This window comes from Podarcis cretensis (assembly GCF_951804945.1).
Source record: "Podarcis cretensis genome assembly, chromosome: 13".
In the NCBI taxonomy this organism is placed as follows: Eukaryota; Metazoa; Chordata; class Lepidosauria; order Squamata; family Lacertidae; genus Podarcis; species Podarcis cretensis.
The window spans coordinates 11,508,782-11,531,138 of record NC_137182.1 but is presented as its reverse complement, the minus strand read 5'-3'; the positions used below and the strand labels follow the sequence as shown (position 1 = coordinate 11,531,138).

The 22,357-nt window shown below is 49.3% G+C and overlaps 1 protein-coding gene across 1 annotated transcript in view; it reads right to left on the bottom strand.

Moving 5' to 3' along the window:
- The window catches only part of WNK4 (WNK lysine deficient protein kinase 4), a gene marked incomplete at its 5' end in the record, with an annotated part of 67,333 nt that extends 48,483 nt beyond the window's left edge, over positions 1-18,850 (bottom strand). Inside the window, one exon of the mRNA XM_079949280.1 lies at positions 18,317-18,850. Coding sequence (XP_079805406.1) covers positions 18,317-18,850 — 534 coding nt within the window. The remainder of the gene's footprint in view (positions 1-18,316) is intronic.
- Positions 18,851-22,357: the final 3,507 nt, after the last annotated feature.

Sequence of the window (22,357 nt, the reverse complement as noted above, 5' to 3'; positions counted from 1 at the left end):
GTGTATTTCTGCTTCATCTAGAGAGCTTGGTGTCCTCTAATTTAATTTGTTGTCGTTTTGTCCTTTGGTGGGGAGTTGCTGCAGGAGCTGCTGCTGTAGCCAGTGTATAAGACAACCCCCGACTTTTGAGAAGATTTTCCTGGGTTAAAAAGTAGTCTTATATGCCAGAAAATACAGTATTTCTGGGTGAGCGGAGTCTGTAACCTGAAGCGTAACCTGAGGTACCACTGTATTTCCGTCAAGACGTCCACCGCTTCTCTACAAGTCCTGCTGAGTTTTGTGGCCCAGGCCACACACAGGAGTACAACGTGGAATTTGCTCGGTTCTTGAGCTTGCTGCTGTTTGAAATTGGACCCTCTGCTCCGCGAAACAGGGGGCCTTGCCTTGGCTCCATCTGCATCCCAGCCAGACTCCAAAGTTGCTGTGACAACCAATGTGGCCAAGGCTCATTTCACACAAGGTTGAGCTAGGCCCTTCTGACTTTTATTTGCTCAGGGAACCAACCTGACATAATGTGCCAGTCCCTATCGGATTAGCTTGCTTCTTCTTCCCCAAAATAGACCATACACTGGAGCCCATTGGGAACAGTAGGGTGGAAGCTGGGGAGACTAATAGGCGCCAGAGACACCTGAGTCTAAGTTTGTCCCCATCTTTTCCACGCTGAATGCTACAAGGGCAATACAGACGGAGGAGGAGGAAACTGAAAGTGTCCCCGCCTGGAAAAAGAGGAGGCAGTGTGGTACAGTGGTTAGTGCTGGACTAAGACCTGAGATCAAGGTTTGAATCCAACCGAGAGCAGAGGGAGGGAATACGAGTGACTTGCCCCAGACTGCTTACTGGAGATGCAAGATTCAAAACCAGGGTTGCCCTGAGCCATGGTTCAGACTTTACACTGAGCCATAATACTGCACCAGCTCTCACCTTGACAAGGCAGGGTTCATTAGGCTGAAATGGTCTATTCAGGCCGCTAGACCGCAACCAGCCTTAGAGCAGTGTTGGTGCTGACCTTTAAAGCCCTAAACAGCCTCGGTCCAGTATATCTGAAGGAGCGTCTCCACCCCCATCGTTCTACCCGGACACTGAGGTCCAGCGCCGAGGGCCTTCTGGCTGTTCCCTCACTGCGAGAGGCCAAGTTACAGGGAACCAGGCAAGAAGGCCTTCTCAGTAGTGGCGCCTGCCCTGTGGAATGCCCTCCCACCAGATGTCAAAGAGAACAACAACTACCAGACTTTTAGACGACATCTGAAGGCAGCCCTGTTTAGGGAAGCTTCTAATGTTTGAGGCATTATTGTATTTTAATATTTTGTTGGAAGCCGCCCAGAGTGGCTGGGGAAACCCAGCGAGATGGGCGGGGGTATAAATAATAAATTACCGTATTTTTTCGCTCTATAGGACGCACTTTTCCCCCTTCAAAAATGAAGGGGAAATGTGTGTGCGTCCTATGGAGCGAAGACGCCATAGCCCCGCGACCCTCTCCCGGCTGGAGAGGTGATGCGCGGCTATGGCAGGAGCCTCCATAAGCCGTGCGTCACCTCTCCAGCCGGGAGAGCGCGCGCGGGGCAAAAGAAGCGAACAAGAAAAAAAAATTCTCCCCCTCTCTGCCCAGCGCCCCTTCAGCGAAGCAGCAAGAGGCGCTGCACAGAGAGGGGGAGAATTTCCCCCCTCTTGTTTTCCCGCTCTAAAACAACGTGCTGTTCAGGCGGCTACCGTGGAAGCCTGGAGAGCGAGAGGGGTCGATGTGCACCGACCCCTCTCACTCTCCAGGCTTCAGGTTCCTTTCGACCTGCTCTTTGGGGCTGGCGGGGGACGCCCACCACCAGCCCCAAAGAGCAGGTCAGGGAGCAGCGGAAAGGCTGCTGCCATAGTTGCACGTCACCTCTCCAGCTGGGAGAGGGTCGCAGGGCTATGGCTTCTTTAGCCCATCATGCGCTCTCCCAGCTGGAGAGGTGGCGCGCGGCTAAAGAGGATCCTGCCATAGCCGCGCGTCACCTCTCCAGCTGGGAGAGGGTCGCGGGGCTATGGCTTCTTTAGCCCCCCGCGACCCTCTCCCAGCTGGAGAGGTGATGCGCGACTATGGCAGCAGCCTCTCCGCTGCGCCTTTCCGCTGCTCCCTGAACTGCTCTTTGGGGCTGGTGGTTGGCTTCACTCCGCCAGCCCCAAAGAGCAGGTCGAAAGGAACCTGAAGCCTGGAGAGTGAGAGGGGTTGGTGCACACCGACTCCTCTCGCTCTACCGGCTTCCAAGGTACCTTGTTTTAGAGCGGGAAAAGAAGAGGGGGAAAATTCTCCCCCTCTCTGCGCAGCGCCTCCTGCCGCTTTGCTGAAGGGGCGCTGGGCAGAGAGGGGGAGAATTTTTTTTCTTGTTCTCCCCCCTCTAAAACAAGGTGTGTCCTATTGTCCGGTGCGTCCTATGGTGCAAAAAATATGGTATTATTATTATTATTATTATTCAGCAATCTTTTTCAGCCGTGGGCCGGTCCACCGTCCCTCGGACCATGTGGTGGGCCGGACTGTATTTTTTTGGGGGGAAATGAACAAATTCCTATGCCCCACAAATAACCCAGAGATGCATTTTAAATAAAAGGACACATTCTACTCGTGTAAAAACATGCTGATTCTCGGACTGTCCGCGGGCCGGATTGAGAAGGCAATTGGGCCGCATCTGGCCACCCGGCCTTAGTTTGTCTACCCCTGCCTACAGAACTAGCAGCAGTTTTTTAATTTGCAGAGCGTTCTCACAGATACGCTGTGTCAGAAAGTGGATCCAGTTATTTCTGTTTTCCAGGCACTTCACTCCATGCCTCTCTACGGTGGAGGGGCAGAGTGTTTGTTTTGCATCCAGAAGGCCTCAGGTTCGAGTCCCGGTCTGACTTAGTATAAGGCAGGATCCTTGTCTTCCTTGAAAAACCCTTCTGAGCGCTGGAAGGCAGGAAACATACTCCTCTCTAGAGCTAAGGACCACAGCCTGCCCCTATATATTTTAACCTAGAGCCCCCCTGTCCAGCTAGGGCACTGGGTGCAAACAACAGCTGCCCAGAGAAATGACACTTGGCTGATGCTGTTCCAAGGCCTTTGCTGCAACCCTGGGTAATGTGATATAGACGAAGCTCTAAGAGGAAGGGAGAGAGCAGGATAAATCAGGATTAGACAAGAGGGAGAATGCCAAGCCTAGAAAGACGCCTTCATTCAATGACACCCCAAGACACACACACACACACACACACACACACACACACACATTCTGCCCCTAGCTGGGTTCTTGCAGGCCGCGGCAGTTTTCACAAGGATGAAAAAGACTCAGAAGGAGATAACTGGGATTAACTGGGATTCACTTGTGGGTTAGGTTTGAGCCCAGTGAACACCTGCAACTTACAACCTACTGCTTTTTCCACAAACCAGTTCCAAATTCCATTTCACTTGTCCACGCAAAGTCTACACCTATGAGCAATCCACTCGCAGATGGGCAAGCGTAGTGAGGTCTTCGATCCATTGGCTAAACGGAGCCGTACATTTATCTTTCTTTGTTTCCGTACTATAATTTTTTAATTCCGTTTCTAAAATTTCGCCATTTGATTGAATAGCTCCACAAATTGACTTCCCACCCTCATCTCCACAGGGTTTTTGTTCAAACCCTTTTTCTACTGTGTTATAGATCAAACGCTTTTGCAGAAACCCTTCTAATGCAATTTCTTAATCATTTACATTTATCTTTCTAATGCAGCAGTTATCAGTCTTTTGGACATAATGTTAACTGTTAACAATTGTTTTCGTGATATATATACCTTTTGTTTTTTCCTTCCTTCCTTCCTTCTTTCTTTCTTTTTCAAACCCCTTTTTATGTGTTGTATTTAATTTTTTAAAGAAATGAAAGAGCTCTACAGCCTCTCCCTTTCCAGCCCATGAAAACACTCATTGGGGAGAGAAGAGTCTTCAGACCCCAAGATCCAACTTCAAAGCTAACTTGAGGCCTGGAACTTCTTTTAGTTTTAGTTTTAGTTTAGTTTTAACCCCACTGCTTGCACCCCATCTGCAGAGACCGGGAGCCTCGCGGTGGAAGCGATATCAGCCCTGAAATTAAGACACAGAGATCCTTGCCAGCAATTCCCATTTCCTGGTAGGGGCAGCTATTTGGCGACTGAGCTCAAGTAGCGGGGGGAAAGGTATCATATAAGAAGCGTGTGGCATTTATTTCTGTCTTATTTTAAATTAAAGCATTGTTATCCATTCCAAGCCTCTGAGGTACAGAGCCTATAACTCGGCGGCTCTCTAACTTTTCCCTCTGGGACACACTTCCAGAACAAAAATTGGTTCGTGCCACACCAATATTTTTTTAATTGCTAAGAAATACATTGGAAAGCAAAAAAAGAAACCACTCCCGGCAGTGCTTGATTTATAACACAGAACGCAGCTACTTTATAATATAATTGTGGGACACCCAGAAATAATCAAACAATTCAACTACATATGAACCCAAATCATTCCCTTAATAGAATATTGATTGTCCTCGAATCTCACAGTCGCGTTTGCCATCCTCTCCTGCAACACCCTTTGAAAAGCACTGCTGTAAAATAATTATGAAATTAATTATGCTGTAAAATAATTATGAAATTAATTAGATGAAATAATGCTGCAGGGTGGCGCTGTGGGTTAAAGCCTCAGCGCCTAGGACTTGCCGATCGAAAGGTCGGCGGTTCGAATCCCTGCGGCGGGGTGCGCTCCCGCTGCTCGGTCCCAGCACCTGCCAACCTAGCAGTTTGAAAGCACCTCCGGGTGCAAGTAGATAAATAGGGACCGCTTACCAGCGGGAAGGTAAACGGCGTTTCCGTGTGCGGCTCTGGCTCGCCAGAGCAGCGATGTCACGCTGGCCACGTGACCCGGAAGTGTCTCCGGACAGCGCTGGCCCCTGGCCTCTTAAGTGAGATGGGCGCACAACCCCAGAGTCTGTCAAGACTGGCCCGTACGGGCAGGGGTACCTTTACCTTTACCTTTTATGCTGCAGGGCCAGGTGACAAGTCGCCCTCTGACGTTGTCATCTCACCACAGCACTTGTCACTGAGGCCTAAAGAGGACTGCCCATCTTACGTAGGTGCCTGGAAATAGTTCTAGGCCTTCTGAGAAGGGAGTGGTACCTGGAAGGATTGCATTTATGCATTTGAAATATTTGTTCAGCCCTCCGGATGCTGGGTCCCCAGCGCTGAGCCTCGAATCTGTTCCCCTTTCTCTAGAGACCCTCAGAGCTGCGCCCAATGTCCGCTGGTTCCCGTGCCCATTAATACATGCAGAAAATAGTCGTCCTCAGCAAATATTGGTTAGACAGCTCCAGACTGTATTCGCTACCTCTTTCCCCACCCCCACCCCCCCCAAAAAAGAAGGCCAGCCATAAAACGATGCTTTAAATTTACATCTGCACACCAGAAATAGACCCGGGCAGAACTTTTCGGATGGGGAGGCTGGGTCCCAATAGCTCAGGTTTGTGGTTTGCTGGCCACAGATGTTTTAAAAGGCAACATAATGATCCACTGCAAGAGAAAATAGGACAGAGCTATTTTTTAAAAGGCGAACAAGTGACAGTAAATCCTGTGTTTGTGCAAGAGGCTTATCCCCAGCAGAAGGACTGCTTAAAAAAGAGAGAGAGAGAGAGACTTGGAAAAGCTTGATAAATGTTCCTTATTTTTAGTTGGCCTCCTGAAAAACATCTGCAAATTGAAGAGCGTCATTGGAGAAGGAAGAAACGCCATGCCGCTGCAGGATTATATCTTCATTTACTTGCAATATTCTTATATTGCCTAATAACAAACAAGTGGCTGGATGTGGCTTAGCCTTAAGTCACTGGAAGTCATAATTGTCCATTATAAGCAGAGTGTGTGTCTCCTCTCCCATCTACCCCAAAGCCTCTCGCTGTATGTCTGAGATTAGAGGACAAAGGAAGGGTTTCAAAGTCACAGGCAGTGTTAGAAACTCAGTTTATAAGCTAGGTGCCAAATGGACTAAGCAACTCTCAGAGTCCCTTTCAAAGCTAAAATTCTACGATTCTATGATCTCAACCACGTTGCTTGATGTAGCTTGCTCTTCCAACAATTCACTTGTATGCAAGAAGGAGAAACACACACACACAGAGGGGAAATAGTATTAAGGCAGAGATTTTTAAACTGAGGCCGCCAACTCAGAAATCTCTTTGCAGTCACAAGTGGACCCATGCCAGTAGCAAAACGTGCCTGGCAAATTTATAACACGGGCCATAGGGTGCAGAGTTTAGCAGGAGCTCAGCCCCAGCACCTAGCTTTTAAATAAATATGTAAATAAAACACCGACTGTTACTAAGCCCATTTATGCTGTCTTCCAAACTTCCATGCACTCCCAGAGGTAAGCACTACACCTCTGGGAATGGATGGAGCCAGGTGAGCAGGAAATCTGAACCAGCCCCACGGAGATGCAGTTTACTGGTAGTATTCCACTCAATGCTCCAGACTTTGCCCCAGAGTAATGGCTAACAGGCCTAGGGCAACAAAAAAGAGAAAAAGGTAAAAGGTAAAGGACCCCTGGACAGTTAAGTCCAGTCAAAGGCGACTATGGGGTTACGGCACTCATCTCACTTTCAGGCCGAGGGAGCTGGTGTTTGTCCACAGACAGCTTTCCAGGTCATGCGGCCAGCAGGACTAAACCGCTTCTGCTGCAATGGGACACAGTGACGGAAACCAGAGCGCATGGAAATGCCGTTTACTTTCCTGCCATTTTTGTTGTTTAGTCGTGTCCGACTCTTCGTGACCCCCTGGACCAGAGAACGCCAGGCACTCCTGTCCTCCACTGCCCCCCGCAGCTTGGTCAGACTCATGCTGGTAACCTCGAAAACACTATCCAACCATCTCGTCCTCTGTCGCCCCCTTCTCCTTGTGCCCTCCATCTTTCCCAACATCAGGGTCTTTTCCAGGGAGTCTTCTCTTCTCATGAGGTGGCCAATGTATTGGAGCCTCAGCTTCAGGATCTGTCCTTCCAGTGAGCACTCAGGGCTGATTTCCTTCAGAATGGAGAGGTTTGATCTTCTTGCAGTCCATGGGACTCTCAAGAGTCTCCTCCAGCACCATAATTCAAAAGCATCAATTCTTCGGCGATCAGCCTTCTTTATGGTCCAGCTCTCACTTCCATACATCACTACTGGGAAAACCATAGCTTTAACTATACAGACCTTTGTTGGCAAGGTGATGTCTTTGCTTTTTAAAATGCTGTCTACGTTTGTCACTGGCGTGCTTTCAAAATGCTAGGTTGGCAGGGGCTGGGACAGAGCAACGGGAGCTCACCCTGTCTTGGGGATTCGAACCGCCAACCTTCCGATCGGCAAGCCCAAGAGGCTCAGTGGTTTAGACCACAGTGCCACCCGCATCCCTAAAAAGAGACAGCAAGCTGCCCCAGACCATCAGCCCAGAAAACAGGGCAACCCACCTGCAATTGTCATATGACTGTTCAGTTCCAGCCCTCAACCTGGCAAATAAGGACTTGGGACCCTGTTGAACTGTGTACCTCAGGGGGGCTGACGTGCACTTTGGACAGCAGTAAATCACACCCACCAGGAAGATTCAGGGCCGTACGACCCCAAAGCCAGGCTGCAACCCTCGTATTCAAAAGCAGAAAAGAATTGGCTGAATTAGCCTGAAGCCCGCTGCTCGGTCCCAGCGCCTGCCAACCTAGCAGTTCGAAAGCACCGCCGGGTGCAAGTAGATAAATAGGGACCGCTTACCAGCGGGAAGGTAAACGGCGTTTCCGTGTGCGGCTCTGGCTCGCCAGAGCAGCGATGTCACGCTGGCCACGTGACCCGGAAGTGTCTCCGGACAGCGCTGGCCCCTGGCCTCTTAAGTGAGATGGGCGCACAACCCCAGAGTCTGTCAAGACTGGCCCGTATGGGCAGGGGTACCTTTACCTTTACTTTAAGCTGGCAGAGCCTAGGACTTGCCGATCAGAAGGTCGGCGGTTCAAATCCCCGCGACAGGGTGAGCTCCCGTTGCTCAGTCCCTGCTCCTGCCAACCTAGCAGTTCAAAAGCACGACAAAGTGCAAGTAGATAAATAGGTACCGCTCCGGCAGGAAGGTAAACGGCGTTTCCGTGCACTGCTCTGGTTCGCCAGAAGCGGCTTAGTCATGCTGGCCACATGACCCAGAAGCTGTACACCGGCTCCCTTGGCCAATAAAACGAGATGAGCGCAGCAACCCCAGAGTCAGCCAGAACTGGACCTAATGGTCAGGGGTCCCTTTACCCTTTACCTTTTAAGATGGCAGATTGTCAGACTCTTAATCTCAGGATTGTAGGTTTGAGCCCCACATTGGGTAAAAACATTTCTGCCTGGGGGGGGGGGTGTTGGACTAGTTGGTCCCTTCCAACTCTACAATTCTCTGATTCTAAGACGAAACAAACTAACCACATGAAAGGTGTCCATTTAAGGCACACATTTCCGATGCGATGCAGAAAGCATACACGGGCAAAGTTTTGTAGTACAGTGGTACCTTGGTTTAAGAACAGTCCAGTTTAAGAACGATTTGGTTTACAATCTCCGCAAAACTGGGAATAGTGTCTTGGTTTGAGAACTTTACCTCGGTCTAAGAACGGAATCCGAACGGTGGAAGGGCACCGTTGGTGGAAGGCCTCATTAGGGAAAGCGCGCCTCGGTTTAAGAACGATTTGGGTTTAAGAACAGGCTTCCGGAACGGACTAAGTTTGTAAACCAAGATACCACTGTAAGTGTTTGTTAAAAACAAACCAGATAGGGGAAACTGCTGCATCTCTACAGCAGTGAATTGAAATGGATTCCAAATATATTTTCCCAGAACTGGAAGCCCACACAGCAAAAGCCACATGGTGATTAGTTCCTTGTAACAGAAAGCCTAATTTTTCTGTCATTCTCTCATACTGAACTGCTCTTTGGAAAGAGTTCTTAAAATCAGAATAAAGCTGACATTCAAGAATATAATGGGGCAACCCTACTCACTAAATCTGCTCCCCCACAGATACATAATCCGTCTTGGACTGGGATGCCCCCCAGATCTCCCCAGTTGAACCTTTGATCCATCTGTTCAAAACAAGAGTCTGGCAAAAGCTTTTTGGTGCTGCATTTTTGAGGGGAACAACAGGCTATTTCTCAGGTTGAGGATGATGCTTTTAACTTGTTAACCAATGTAAAATACTTGGTGGAAATGACTACTATGTCAATTTAGTCCAGTTTGTCTACAGAGGCTTTTGGTTATAATTCCAAATTAATTCGGTGCCTGCACTGAGAAGCCATATTACAATAGTAAACCTCAACATTTTAAAAAACCTATCCAAAGCTAGCACCCCTCACCCTTCAAAGTCACCTTAAGTAGCCTTCCTTCCTGTGTTAGAAACTCAGATATATAAGCCAGGTGCAGAAAGACTCCTTAAACCAGGCATGGCCAAACTTGGCCCTCCAGCTGTTTTGGGACTACAACTCCCATCATCCCTAGCTAACAGGACCAGTGGTCAGGGATGATGGGAACTGTAGTCCCAAAACAGAAGGTCTAGTTGCCGTTTTGGAGCCAAACGGCTCAAAAGCCTTATTTTTCAAACGATGGACTGACTGTGATTGATTCTCAGTTAAATGTCTGGCTAGTTCGGAGGACTAACTTGAGCTAGGTTAAGAGCTTTGAGAACTGAAAGAAGAAAAGTCACTTGATCCAGGGGGCAGCCAACATATATATAGGCCTATTCTGACCTCTTTTGCTTAGTGGTGACTGTTCCTGCTCAGGCTGCACAGAAAACACATGTTGGTTCCAGAAATTCATCCTGATTGTATAGATAAAATATAGCTGATAGAATTCTACAGGGTGGGGTGTGAAGTGTGTGAAAACAGTCCCAATCCAATGATCCCCAGATGATGGAGACATCCTGGTGCCCAGTCATCTTCACTTGGTCACAAGTGGTTGAAAGCCAGGTGCAAAATGCGCCTGGCTAATTTCGAAGACTGCTGCCTTCAACACCTGTTTGGATTATTCTGGTTATTCAGGAGTTAAACTTCCCAACATGTATGAGTTGACATGAGCCAACAGTGTGACGCGGCAGCTAAAAAAGCCAATGCAATTCTGGGCTGCATCAAGAGGAGTATAGCATCTAAATCAAGGGAAGTAATAGTGCCACTGTATTCTGCTCTGGTCAGACCTCACCTGGAGTACTGTGTCCAGTTCTGGGCACCACAGTTCAAGAAGGACACTGACAAACTGGAACGTGTCCAGAGGAGGGCAACCAAAATGGTCAAAGGCCTGGAAACGATGCCTTATGAGGAACGGCTAAGGGAGCTGGGCATGTTTAGCCTGGAGAAGAGGAGGTTAAGGGGTGATATATAAAAGGATGTCACATAGAGGAGGGAGAAAGGTTGTTTTCTGCTGCTCCAGAGAAGCGGACACAGAGCAATGGATCCAAACTACAAGAAAGAAGATTCCACCTAAACATTAGGAAGAACTTCCTGACAGTAAGAGCTGTTCGACAGTGGAATTTGCTGCCAAGGAGTGCGGTGGAGTCTCCTTCTTTGGAGGTCTTTAAACAGAGGCTTGACAACCATATGTCAGGAGTGCTCTGAAGGTGTTTCCTGCTTGGCAGGGGCTTGGACTCGATGGCCCTTGTGGTCTCTTCCAACTCTATGATTCTATGATTCTATTCTATGATTCTATGAGTCCAGAGGTAGCCTCAACACCTTATTTTGTGTAATCTGGGTATAAACAGAGAGCAAAGGCCAAAGATAGGTGGCCAGACCTGTGAGTCAGTAGGACAAAAAGAATAGAGGGTGACTTTTTCTTGGTTTTTCTGACATGGCCAAGAAGCCACAGCAGATAGGATGAAGGAAAAGTGTCTAAGCAGCCACCGGTGACTTTATTTGCACCTCTAGAGGACTAGGAGGTTCCCAGAGACATTGCGGTGACAATAAAGAAAAACAACAACAGAGTCCTATGGCACCTTCGAGTGTCGTCTTCAGTTGGGTGTGTCTGTGCGCTTATACAAAATGAAGAAATGTCAGGTGCACAGTCTGTATACAAGTTAAGCGCAGTGACAACTCAAGGCAACAGTACTTGGTGATAACACAAATCTTCCTAGCTTTACTGTGCTTACTTAACGCTGTAGCGGGACAGAAAACCTTGGACCTGATTGAGTCCTAAGTAAATAAAATCAAATTTTACTGGTAAATTCCAGTTCATCTATTTCAGCCTTTGAAGTCCCCCACCCACTGGAAAACAGTGCCTTTCAGGTCGGCATTGGAGCGACAGTAAGAAATACAGGGCAGGAATAATTGGCAGTTCTCCAGACGGAAGAAAGTAGAATCCTCGAAGGATCAGTATTGGGAACCTGTTCTTTTAAACTTGTTCACACATGATCTAGAGGGGTGAGCAGCGAGGCAGCCAAGTTTTCTGGCGATACGAAATTGTTCTGGGTGGATAAAACAAAAAGGGACTGATGGGGAGCTTCAAAGAGACCTTTCCAAACTGAGCGGATGAGCAGTAAAATTCAGTAAAGCAAGCATCACAATATTAAATATCTTCATTTCACAAATATACTAATGGATTCTGAACTGGCCTTGAGTGACTTCCATGTTGGGAACCATGAGGAAAAGAGCTGAAAATAAAACTGCGGATATTGTAACGCTGTTATAAAAATCTACGGTGCGACTGCATTTGGAATACTATGTATGGTTCTGGTCACCTCAACTCAAAAAGGATATCGCAGGTTCGGGAAAGGGCAACCAACATCATCAGGGGGGTAGAGAACACCCCTGCCTGCCGAGGAAAAGCTTCAACATGCCACGGTGAAACAGGATAGAAAACTTTTTCCTCCCTCTCTCATAAGTCTAGAAAGGGACGCGGGTTGCACTGTGGGTTAAACCACAGAGCCTAGGACTTGCCGATCAGAAGGTCGGCAGTTCAAATCCCTGCGATGGGGTGAGCTCCCGTTGCTCGGTCCCTGCTCCTGCCAACCTAGCAGTTCGAAAGCTCGTCAAAGTGCAAGTAGATAAATAGGTACCAGTCTGGCGGGAAGGTAAACGGTGTTTCTGTATGCTGCTCTAATTCGCCAGAAGTGGCTTAGTCATGCTGGCCATGTGACCCGGAAGCTGTACACCGGCTCCCTCGGCCAATAAAGCGAGATGAGCGCCGCAACCCCAGAGTCGGTCACGACTGGACCTAATGGTCAGGGGTCCCTTTACCTTTACCATAAGTCTAGAATTCATTGGAATATTCAGAAAGTCCTTCTTCATGCAACACGAACTATGGAACTGCCCCGCTCAAGAGGTTGTGATGGCTGGCACGCTGAACACTGGAAGTTGATCTTTTCCTCGCAAAACAATCCATGGACATCGACAAAAAACGATCAAATTCAGAAGCCGGTCTTCCAGAGCACTCTGCTTGCTGACCTGAAAGTCGCCGTGCTTCAAGCTTCAAAGGGAGACCGCATGGAATGGCTGAACGAGGATTCACGAGGAAAGTTTGATTGAATTTATCCAGCACTCAATCTAGCGCACGGCTCTGAAAGCGCACGCCACAATAAATCTGTTTGCCTTTCAAGGTGCCGCAAGTTGAGTGTGCAAGTTCGTGTGTGTGTGTGTGCGCGCTTGTAATAAATCAACCTAGCCACACCTCTGAAACTTGCCACAGTGCAGAGAAAAGTTCTGCTTCTTTTCCCGTTTTTTGGCTGAAAAATGCAAATGTCTGTAGAAAAGAAACGTTTGGGCAAAAATAAAGCTCCTCTTCTCCTACCACATACACATAAACCGTATCAGTGTAGTCAGGGCCTGGTGAACTGCAACGAGCCCTAGTCACTCTTGGAACGAGAAGAGCGAAACTTAAACATTAATAAATTTCCAAAATGCCAGCCTCAGTGTCCTTCCTTTATTTTAACTCAATGCACCGATGACACATAACGTTTGGCCTTTCGTAATGACCTTAAGCAAACGAAGACATGCGTAAAACGCAACCAACTCCTTCATATTTGTATATTTTATAGGCTAAAATGTGGCACTTGTCAAACTCCAAGCTCGCTGGCCACCTCCTTCTTCCCACATTGGCTTCCTGGGAGACTGGTTTGGAATGGAATGTTCACAAACATTCTAATCAAATATCCTTTATTAAACACAGCGTTAGGTATTAGGTACAGCAAACCACACATTATCAAACAGACACCATATACAAATTGTGCAAAATAAGAGCTCAGCATAGCAGGGTTTGTCCCAATCAGATCTTTAACTCAAGAGAAAATCAATTTGCATAAATAATACAACACTACCACATCACCGATCAATTAAGAACCACTAAATCTCTTTATGGGATGCAGGTGGCGCTGTGGGTTAACCACAGAGCCTAGGACTTGTGGATTGGAAGGTCGGCGGTTCGAATCCCCGCGACAGGGTGCGCTCCTGTTGCTGGGTCCCTGCTCCTGCCAACCTAGCAGTTCAAAAGCACGTCAAAGTGCAAGTAGATAAATAGGTACTGCTCCGGCGGGAAGGTAAACAGTGTTTCCGTGTGCTGCTCTGGTTCGCCAGAAGCGGCTTAGTCATGCTGGCCACATGACACGGAAGCTGTACGCCGGCTCCCTCAGCCTATAGAGCGAGATGAGCGCTGCAACCCCAGAGTCGGCCATGACTGGACCTAATGGTCAGGGGTCCCTTTACCTTTAAATCTCTTTATAATGGCCCAGTCTTTCTACATGGACAGCACTCAAAAATTCAGCCACTATTAAAGTAAATATTAAATAAGGGATATGAGTGGTTACATTGTGAAGAAATAATGGGAGGTCAGATAAAAAAAGATTAAATAACATTCTACCTGCTTCAGAGAAGGGTGTCAGCAGAAGCACTGCAAGCAGATACAGTGGTACCTCGGGTTAAGTACTTAATTCGTTCCGGAGGTCCGTTCTTAACCTGAAACTGTTCTTAACACTTTAGCTAATGGGGCCTCCTGCTGCTGCCGTACCGCCAGAGCCCGATTTCTGTTCTTATCCTGAAGCAAAGTTCTTAACCTGAAGCACTATTTCTGGGTTTGCAGAGTCTGTAACCTGAAGTGTATGTAACCCGAGGTACCACTGTACTGCTGCTTCTGTGAGGGAAGGGGGAAAGTCATTTTGGCTGGGAGAAACCTCACGCAGAACCTGGAAACAGGAGACTTTACGCCCTTTCGCAAGACCAGAGCAAGGATGTGGTCCCAAGCAGGCAGAAAGAATGAACGGCGAGCGGTGGAGTGGGAAGGAATCCTAGATGGTATAGAGGAAACGGGCGAGGTGCCCAGAGTGGTGAAGCAGGATGAAGAGCAGGAAGTTGGGCGAAGAATGGGCGGAGACAGAGGTCTGAAGGAAAGAGTGAATACTGAGCTGAAGGGGGGAATCAGGAATTGGACAGGTAAAATTTTGGAGGGTGGGGGAATATGAATGGGGGAACCAAGGAGGGAGGATGGGGAATTGCTGAGAGGGCTGCATGTTACATCCTGATTTGTGCTAACCAGCCTGATCTTTGGCTGCAGGACTGATTAGACAGTTTAATAAATGCAAGAGAGAGCCTTCATTTTAAATAACATTTTGTTCTCACTGGGACGCGGGGGGCGCTGTGGGTTAAACCACAGAGCCTAGGACTTGCCGATCAGAAGGTCGGCGCGACGAGGTGACCTCCCGTTGCTCGGTCCCTGCTCCTGCCAACCTAGCAGTTTGAAAGCACGTCAAAGTGCAAGTAGATAAATAGGTACCACTCTGGTGGTGGGAAGGTAAATGGCGTTTCCATGTGCTGCTCTGGTTCGCCAGAAGCAGCTTAGTCATGCTGGCCACATGACCCAGAAGCAGTATGCCTGCTCCCTCAGCCAGTAAAGCGAGATGAGCGCTGCAACCCCAGAGTCGACCACGACTAGACCTAATGGTCAGGGGTCCCTTTAACTTTACCTTTGTTCTCACTGAACGGCCGAGGGATGGAAACAATGTTCAGTAGAGGGCGACTGTTCCACTGGGCTCTTAAGGGCAGAATCACAGAACTGCAAAGTTGGAAAGGGACCATCTAGTCCCGGCCCCCAACAATGCAGGAATCTTTTGCCCAACAAGAGACTCGAACCCATACCTCGAGTCTCATGCTCTACCACATGGGTAGGCAAACTAAGGCCCGGGGGCCGGATCTGGCCCAATCGCCTTCTCAATCCAGCCCGTGGACGGTCTAGGAATCAGTGTGTTTTTACATGAGTAGAATGTGTGCTTTTATTTAGAATGCATCTCTGTGTTATTTGTGGGGCATAGGAATTCGTGTCCCCCCCCCAAAAATATAGTCCGGCCCCCCCACAAGGTCTGAGGAACAGTGTACTGGCCCCCTGCTGAAAAAGTTTGCTGACCCCTGCTCTACCAGCTGAGCAACTCTGAATATATAGGGTTGTTCTACTCAAGAGTGGACCTGTTGAACTTAACATTCCCAAGTTATTTATGCCTTCCAGGGCATATTTTTTCAGCCAGAACCCACAGGAACTCAGTTCCGGCCACCTCTCAAGGAGAACAAGGAGAGAACAAGGGAGGCTTTCATGGTGAGCTCTGGCGCCTTTTTTTCTAGGAAAAATAGCACCAGTGCCTTCTAATTTCAAAAGGTCTACTCGGGAGTAGAACTAATATTGGCCAGAGCACAGTTTTAAAAATCTTCTATTCAGATAACTTGGGTTGGTACATAGACATTTGAATTTCCCAGAAAATTCAATCAAGCGGAAGGCAGTTTCAAATTAGGATTAGAAAAATATTTCAACTTCTTAGGCACAATGCAAGAAGTTCTAGTGCCTGGGCAACTTCCTAGGATTTCTCTAGCTCTGAGTGGGTCTCGTTTGCTATACCTATCCTTAGATAAAAGCTTTCGTAACAGTCTGTACACTTTTTAAAAAAAACAACAACTGGGGTGGTGTGTAATTTTTCCATTTTTGGAAACACAATAAAAAATTCTGCCCTTCCTCGCACCTGTTCCAACCACACACAAACACACACACACACACACACATTTCCCAAAGCTCTGGGGAAGGCAGGAGACTCTGTCTGCCTCGTACACCTTTATGGCACATGATCGATTTCGCAGTGCCAAGCAAGTCACATTGAACTCTTCCAAATTAATCCCCCTGGCAAACACGGCTTGCACAAAAGCGGCAGCCAGCTCCATTGCCTTCCCTTCCTCTCCATGCCAGAATCAAGTCGTGCAGCCCTGATGCAGTGGCAAAGCCCAGGTTGCTGCCGTCTCCCCATGCCAGTCCTTGAGCAAAGAAAGCTGTGCCAACGAAACACCCTCACTCAAAATCATTACGGAACGGCAACAACTTTAATCTCAAAGAGGGATCGCCTTGCATCCGGCCTCAGCTCTAAAGCCAGAGTCCAAACCTGGGCTCAGCTCTGAAAAAAAGGTGCCAATGCAGTTGTGCCTCTGAGCATATGCAGAGTACATTTCCAATGATCATGTAGATTTGAGAACTACACCTCTGGAGGAAGAGAAGGCAAGAACTAAATATTGGACCCTTTGGCTTTGACAACACCCCTCCCCTCCCGCTCCATCACATCTGGAGGGAGAGGGCAAAGTTGGCTTCTAGTCTTCCAGAATAGCAGCGAAGAGAATGAAAGCAGGCAGACAGCTACATCCCATGGGTCTGCGACCCAGCAATAGGATCTGTACCCCGCAGCCAGTAAAGAAACCTGCAATTCCCCTCTGAGATGCATAACAGAAGCCCATACAACAATTTGCTGTGCAGAAGACATGTTATTATTTTGTGATATCGTCTGCCCTCCTTTTTTCATAACCAGACAAGCAGGCAGATTTTCTTCAAGGGGGGGGGTGCTCCTGTTCCTCTCCATTACCTCATCTGGACCTGAGCTCCACTGGTTCTCCCACCCCCCACCCCCACCCCCCACCAAGATGAGAAGATGCCAGAAATTCTCACCTTGGTCCCACAGAGTATGTAAGTCTCTAACAGGGTTCTCCCTACAACCACTCGCCCCCCAATTTCCAATTTATTGAACTCCTCTTTTTAGAAATAGGCTTACTGGATGCAGTGCCTGTCATTTTCTATGTATATATATTTATATATAAAATTTCGACCCAATCTTGGCATTCTGTTTCCTGGAAGGAACGAACAACCGAAGCAGTGATTCACTTTGGCGACTTTCACACCTAACAGCTAGAGCTCTTTTTCCAACATTGAGCAGAATTTTCTGCTCTGAAATCACTGGAATGAACTAAGCCCATATAAATCGACGAACCATAAGTACCCGACTCCAGAGAAGGGGCATAAAGAAAGAAAACAATGGTGGAACATTAGAGCAGGTCCTAAGCAGAGCTGTGCCAGCTGGCATTAGGAAAGCGAGGAAGATGTAAGTGAGAAAAATTTAAGTCACCGGTCAAAGGGTCTCAGAGCTTCAGACACCCTGACATTCAACACCTTTCACATTCACACTGCACATTGAAAGCACATTCTTTCCCCCAAAATATCCTGGGGAATGCCGTTTGTTAAGGGTGCTGGGAATTGTAGCTCGGAAAAGGGTAAACTGCGGTTCCCGGGGGTTGTGCTCTTGTGGCACCGCTATTTTCTCTCCCTACACCTGAGCTAGGGACGCGGGTGCTGCTGTGGGTTAAACGCAGTTCGAAAGCACCTCAAAGTGCATGTAGATAAATAGGTACCGCTCCAGCGGGAAGGCAAACGGCGTTTCCGTGCGCTGCTCTGGTTCGCCAGAAGCGGCTTAGGCATGCTGGCCACATGACATGGAAGCTGTACGCCGGCTCCCTCGGCCAATAAAGCGAGATGAGCGCCGCAACCCCAGAGTCGGCCACGACTGGACCTATTGGTCAGGGGTCCCTTTACCCTTTACCTCACACTTGAGCTCCCCAAAAGAGAGGGGCTGCGTCTCGGACACTCCCTGAGCCTCAAAGCCCTTCAAAACCCTAAAGATGTTAATGTTTAAGTTACATTTTATAAGAACTGTGATTTGGAAAACCGTTAAAAGGACATGCAATGAAATTCAACCAAGGGGAAGCGAGGAAGTCCCTTAACAATGTTAACAAGTGTTATTTTCAATAAGGCTATGATTTATGTTTGTTTGTCTTATAATGTTGTGAAAACCAATAAAGAAAAAAGTTCAAAAACAAAAACAAAACCCTAACTGGCGAAGTCGCGGCTGCAGCTGGCGGGAATTCACTCTGCACGCGCTCAGAGGCGCTCTTCTTCCTTCGCTCCTCTTCCCCTACTCCAGCAAATCCCAGAGGCTGAGCCTCTAAAGGCGACGGCTGAAACCAAAGCGGGACCCCCAAGAAAACGGGACCCCCCCCTTCCTTCCCACCGGTTGCTGACCAACCTGCAGCTCGCACCAGGCCACCTCGACGGTGGTCTCGGTGTCCAGCCCCTTGTAGACGGTCTTGAAGGAGCCGCGTCCGATCTCGATGTCGAACTTGAGGAAGCGGCCGTCGGGGGACGTGGCCACGGCGCGCGTCTCGGCCTCTTCCTTCTCCTCCTGCTCCCAGTGATCGCGCTCGGTGGGCGGCTGCGACGGCGCGGCCTCGCGGGGGCTCTCGCTGCCGGCGGATCCCGGCGCGGCAGGAGCGCAGGAGGGAGGCGGCGGCGGCGCGCCGGCCGGAGCTCCTGCCGCCGCCACCGCCGCCTGCAGCTCCCGTCGGGGCTCGTCGGCGCCGTCGAAGCCCCTGAGCGCCGCCAGCTCGGCCGAGCTGCGGCGGCTGATCTTGTAGTTGGAGCCGCGGCGGCCGGACAGCCTGCGGCCGCGAAGGCGCGCGGCTTGGAGAGCCTCGTCGTCCACGCCGCAGCCGGCCGGGTCCGCCGCCCCGTCGGGCGCTCCGGCGCCCGAGCCGGGATCGGGAGCCCGCAGCATGAGCATCGGACGAGGCGAGGCGAGCGGAGGCACCCGGGACGGAGAAGGAGCGCCTGCCGACTGAGCCCGTGCGCCCTGCGGCCGCTACGTGCGCTCCGGAGACGGGAGCCGCGGCACCGCCCCCTCCAGGCACCGTCCTGCCGCCGCCGCCGCCGCCTCCCCGCCTCTCCTCCGCCCGCCCTCCGGCGCCTTCCTCCGCCCACCGCCGCCCCTCTCCCAAGGTAGAGACGCCCGGCAGCTCCCCGCACTCGCCCGACGGCGCCCCTCCCCAAGCTGCCCAGGACGCGCCGCCGTCCAACTCGCCAGGCTCGCGTGGATGCTTCTGCACGCCCATCCTAGACGGGGAAAGTGGTGGCGACAGTGGCGTAGCGTGGGGGGTGCAGGGGGGGCCGGCCGCACCGGGCTCAACATCTGGGGGTTAGGGTTAGGGGGCGCAAATCCACGGGTTAGGGGGCCAGGGGGGGCCGGCCGCACCGGGCGCAACATCTGGGAGTTAGGGTTAGGGGGCGCAAATCCACGGGTTAGGGGGCCAGGGGGGGCCGGCCGCACCGGGCGCAACATCTGGGGGTTAGGGTTAGGGGGCGCAAATCCACGGGTTAGGGGGCCAGGGGGGGCCGGCCGCACCGGGCGCAACATCTGGGGGTTAGGGTTAGGGGGCGCAAATCCACGGGTTAGGGGGCCAGGGGGGGCCGGCCGCACCGGGTGCAACATCTGGGGGTTAGGGTTAGGGGGCGCAAATCCACGGGTTAGGGGGCCAGGGGGGCCGGCCGCACCGGGTGCAACATCTGGGGGTTAGGGTTAGGGGGCGCAAATCCACGGGTTAGGGGGCCAGGGGGGGCCGGCCGCACCGGGCTCAACATCTGGGGGTTAGGGTTAGGGGGCGCAAATCCACGGGTTAGGGGGCGCAAATTACTTGCCTTGCCCCGGGTGCTGACAACCCACGCTACGCCACTGGGTGGCGAGGTTTCTTTCTTTTTTAAAAAAATAACAATTTTTATTAAGTTTCTTACAGATATAACACATATCACAGCAAAAGAAAAACGGGGGGGGGGGAGAGAAAAAAGACAAGATCACAAATATAAACAAAAAAGAGAGGAAAAAAAGAAAGGACCGGTAAAGTGGCGGCGAGGTTTCCACGCGAGTTTGGGGGCTGGGCGCGTGGGGGAGGGCTGATTCTGGCAAGGGAAAGTGCTTGCTGCGCTCACGCAAAAAAAAAAAAAAAAAAAAAAAATGAACCAAAATAAATATCCAGGACGCAAACATCCTCAAACCCACAGCCGCCTTTTGCAGACGCTCGAAGCGTCCCTATTTTCCAGGGAGAGTCCCAGATTTACAGAAGCCACCCCAGTTTTTTTATTTGATCCCCGAATGTCCCATTTTTCCATAGGGTATCTCTATTTTAATTATTCGAGGAATGTTGGCGGGCCTGGAGGTAGGGGACCCCCCAGCCAAGGAGACAAGTAACAAAACAGCCTTTAGAAGACACCTGAAGGTAGCTCTGTATAGGGAGAAGTTTTAAAATGTTTAATTATGTTGTTATATGTGTTGGAAGCTGGCCAGAGTGGCTGGGGTGAAGTAGTCAGATGATGGAGTATAAAAAAAATAAAATAAAAATAAATAATAAAATAATGTGTTGGAAGCCGCCACTCTGTGTAGCTTCCAACGCATAAAACGTTGTTGTTGTTGTTGTTGTTGTTGTTGTTGTTGTTGTTGTTGTTATGATTATGATGATTATTATTTAGGACAGTGTTTCCCAACCTTTGGCCTCTAGCTGTTTTTGGACTACAACTCCCATCATCCCTAGCTAGCAAGACCCAGTGGTCAGGGATGATGGGAATTGTAGTCCATAAACAGCTGGAGACCAAAAGGTAGGGAAACACTGATTTAGGATGCCTATTTTCATCGGAGAAATATTGGAGGGTATGGTAAGTGCTTGCTCTGCTTACCAAACCCCCCCCCATTAAAATTCAGGGTTCTTTCTGTGAGGAAAGCAAACCCACACAAAGCCTCTTCAAACACACAGGTGCCTATTGCATGGAAATGATATGTGCTCCTTCTTGTGACCATTCATTTCTGGTTTTATAAGGCATTGGAGAGACTGTTGAGAGCCGAGGGGGGGGCCAGCTTTGGGGGTGGGGGTTGCAGCAGAGGTCCTCTTCTCTGTATTCTGGGCTGGGCCTGGCACTGCCTAGCCGCCATTCTCTCCCCCCCCCCCCAATAATATTTATTCAAGTTTTAAAAGGTTACAAAAAAAAACACAATATACAAAAAGAAAACATATCCAAGAAAGAAATAAAAATAGAAAAATAGCAAAAGAAAAAACAGCTAAAAAAGAAAAAAAAGATACAATCAAAAAACAAAACAAAAGGACAAGTTAAGCCTCAATATAACTCCCTTTCTTAACTTATCTCCTTGACCTCCTCACACCTCCCCTCTTTGTATTCTAATTCATATAGATATTTCAGCAAATCCTTCATCTTATTTTTATCCTTTTATCTTATCTTAATATACTGTAATTTTCCATTCTTTCTTTCACCAATTAACCATCCACTTTTACTTTATTTAATCTTATTTCTCATTAAAACTTATATATCTGAACTTATTCTTAAGACGTTTCCCCTAGGGTCAAAAAAAGATTCCTAGCCGCCATTCTTGGGGCACTGGATCCTTCTGGCTGCAGTTGTAGCTTCAGAGCAAGCGGTGCTGTATAGGGTGGTCAGGCAGAGGCGAGGTTAGGGGGCAATGCAGGGCCGGATTTAGGTTTGATGAGGCCCTCAGCTCCTCCCAGCTGTCCTTTGTCAACAACAAACTGTCACTGTTTTTGTGTTGAATACAGTCATACCTCAGGTTACAGATAATAATAATAATAATAATAATAATAATAATAATTTATTATTTATACCCCGCCCATCTGGCTGGGCCTCCCCAGCCACTCTGGGCGGCTTCCATAGAAACCAAAAATACACTAAAATATCACACGTTAAAAACTTCCCTGAACAGGGCTGCCTTAAGATGTCTTCTGAATGTCAGGTAGTTGTTTATCGCTTTGACATCTGCTGGAAGGGCGTTCCACAGGGTGGGCGCCACTACCGAGAAGGCCCTCTGCCTGGTTCCCTGTAGCTTTGCTTCTCGCAATGAGGGAACCGCCAGAAGGCCCTCGGCGCTGGACCTCAGTGACCGGGCAGAACAATGGGGGTGGAGACACTCCTTCGGGTATACTGGACCGAGGCCGTTTAGGGCTTTAAAGGTCAGCACCAACACTTTGAATTGTGCTTGGAAACATACTGGGAGCCAATGTAGGTCTTTCAAGACCGGTGTTATATGGTCTCGGCGGCCGCTCCCAGTCACCAGTCTAGCTGCCGCATTCTGGATTAGTTGTAGTTTCCGGGTCACCTTCAAAGGTAGCCCCACGTAGAGTGCATTGCAGTAATCCAAGCGGGAGATAACCAGAGCATGCACCACTCTGGCGAGACAGTCCGCAGGCAGATAGGGTCTCAGCCTACATACCAGATG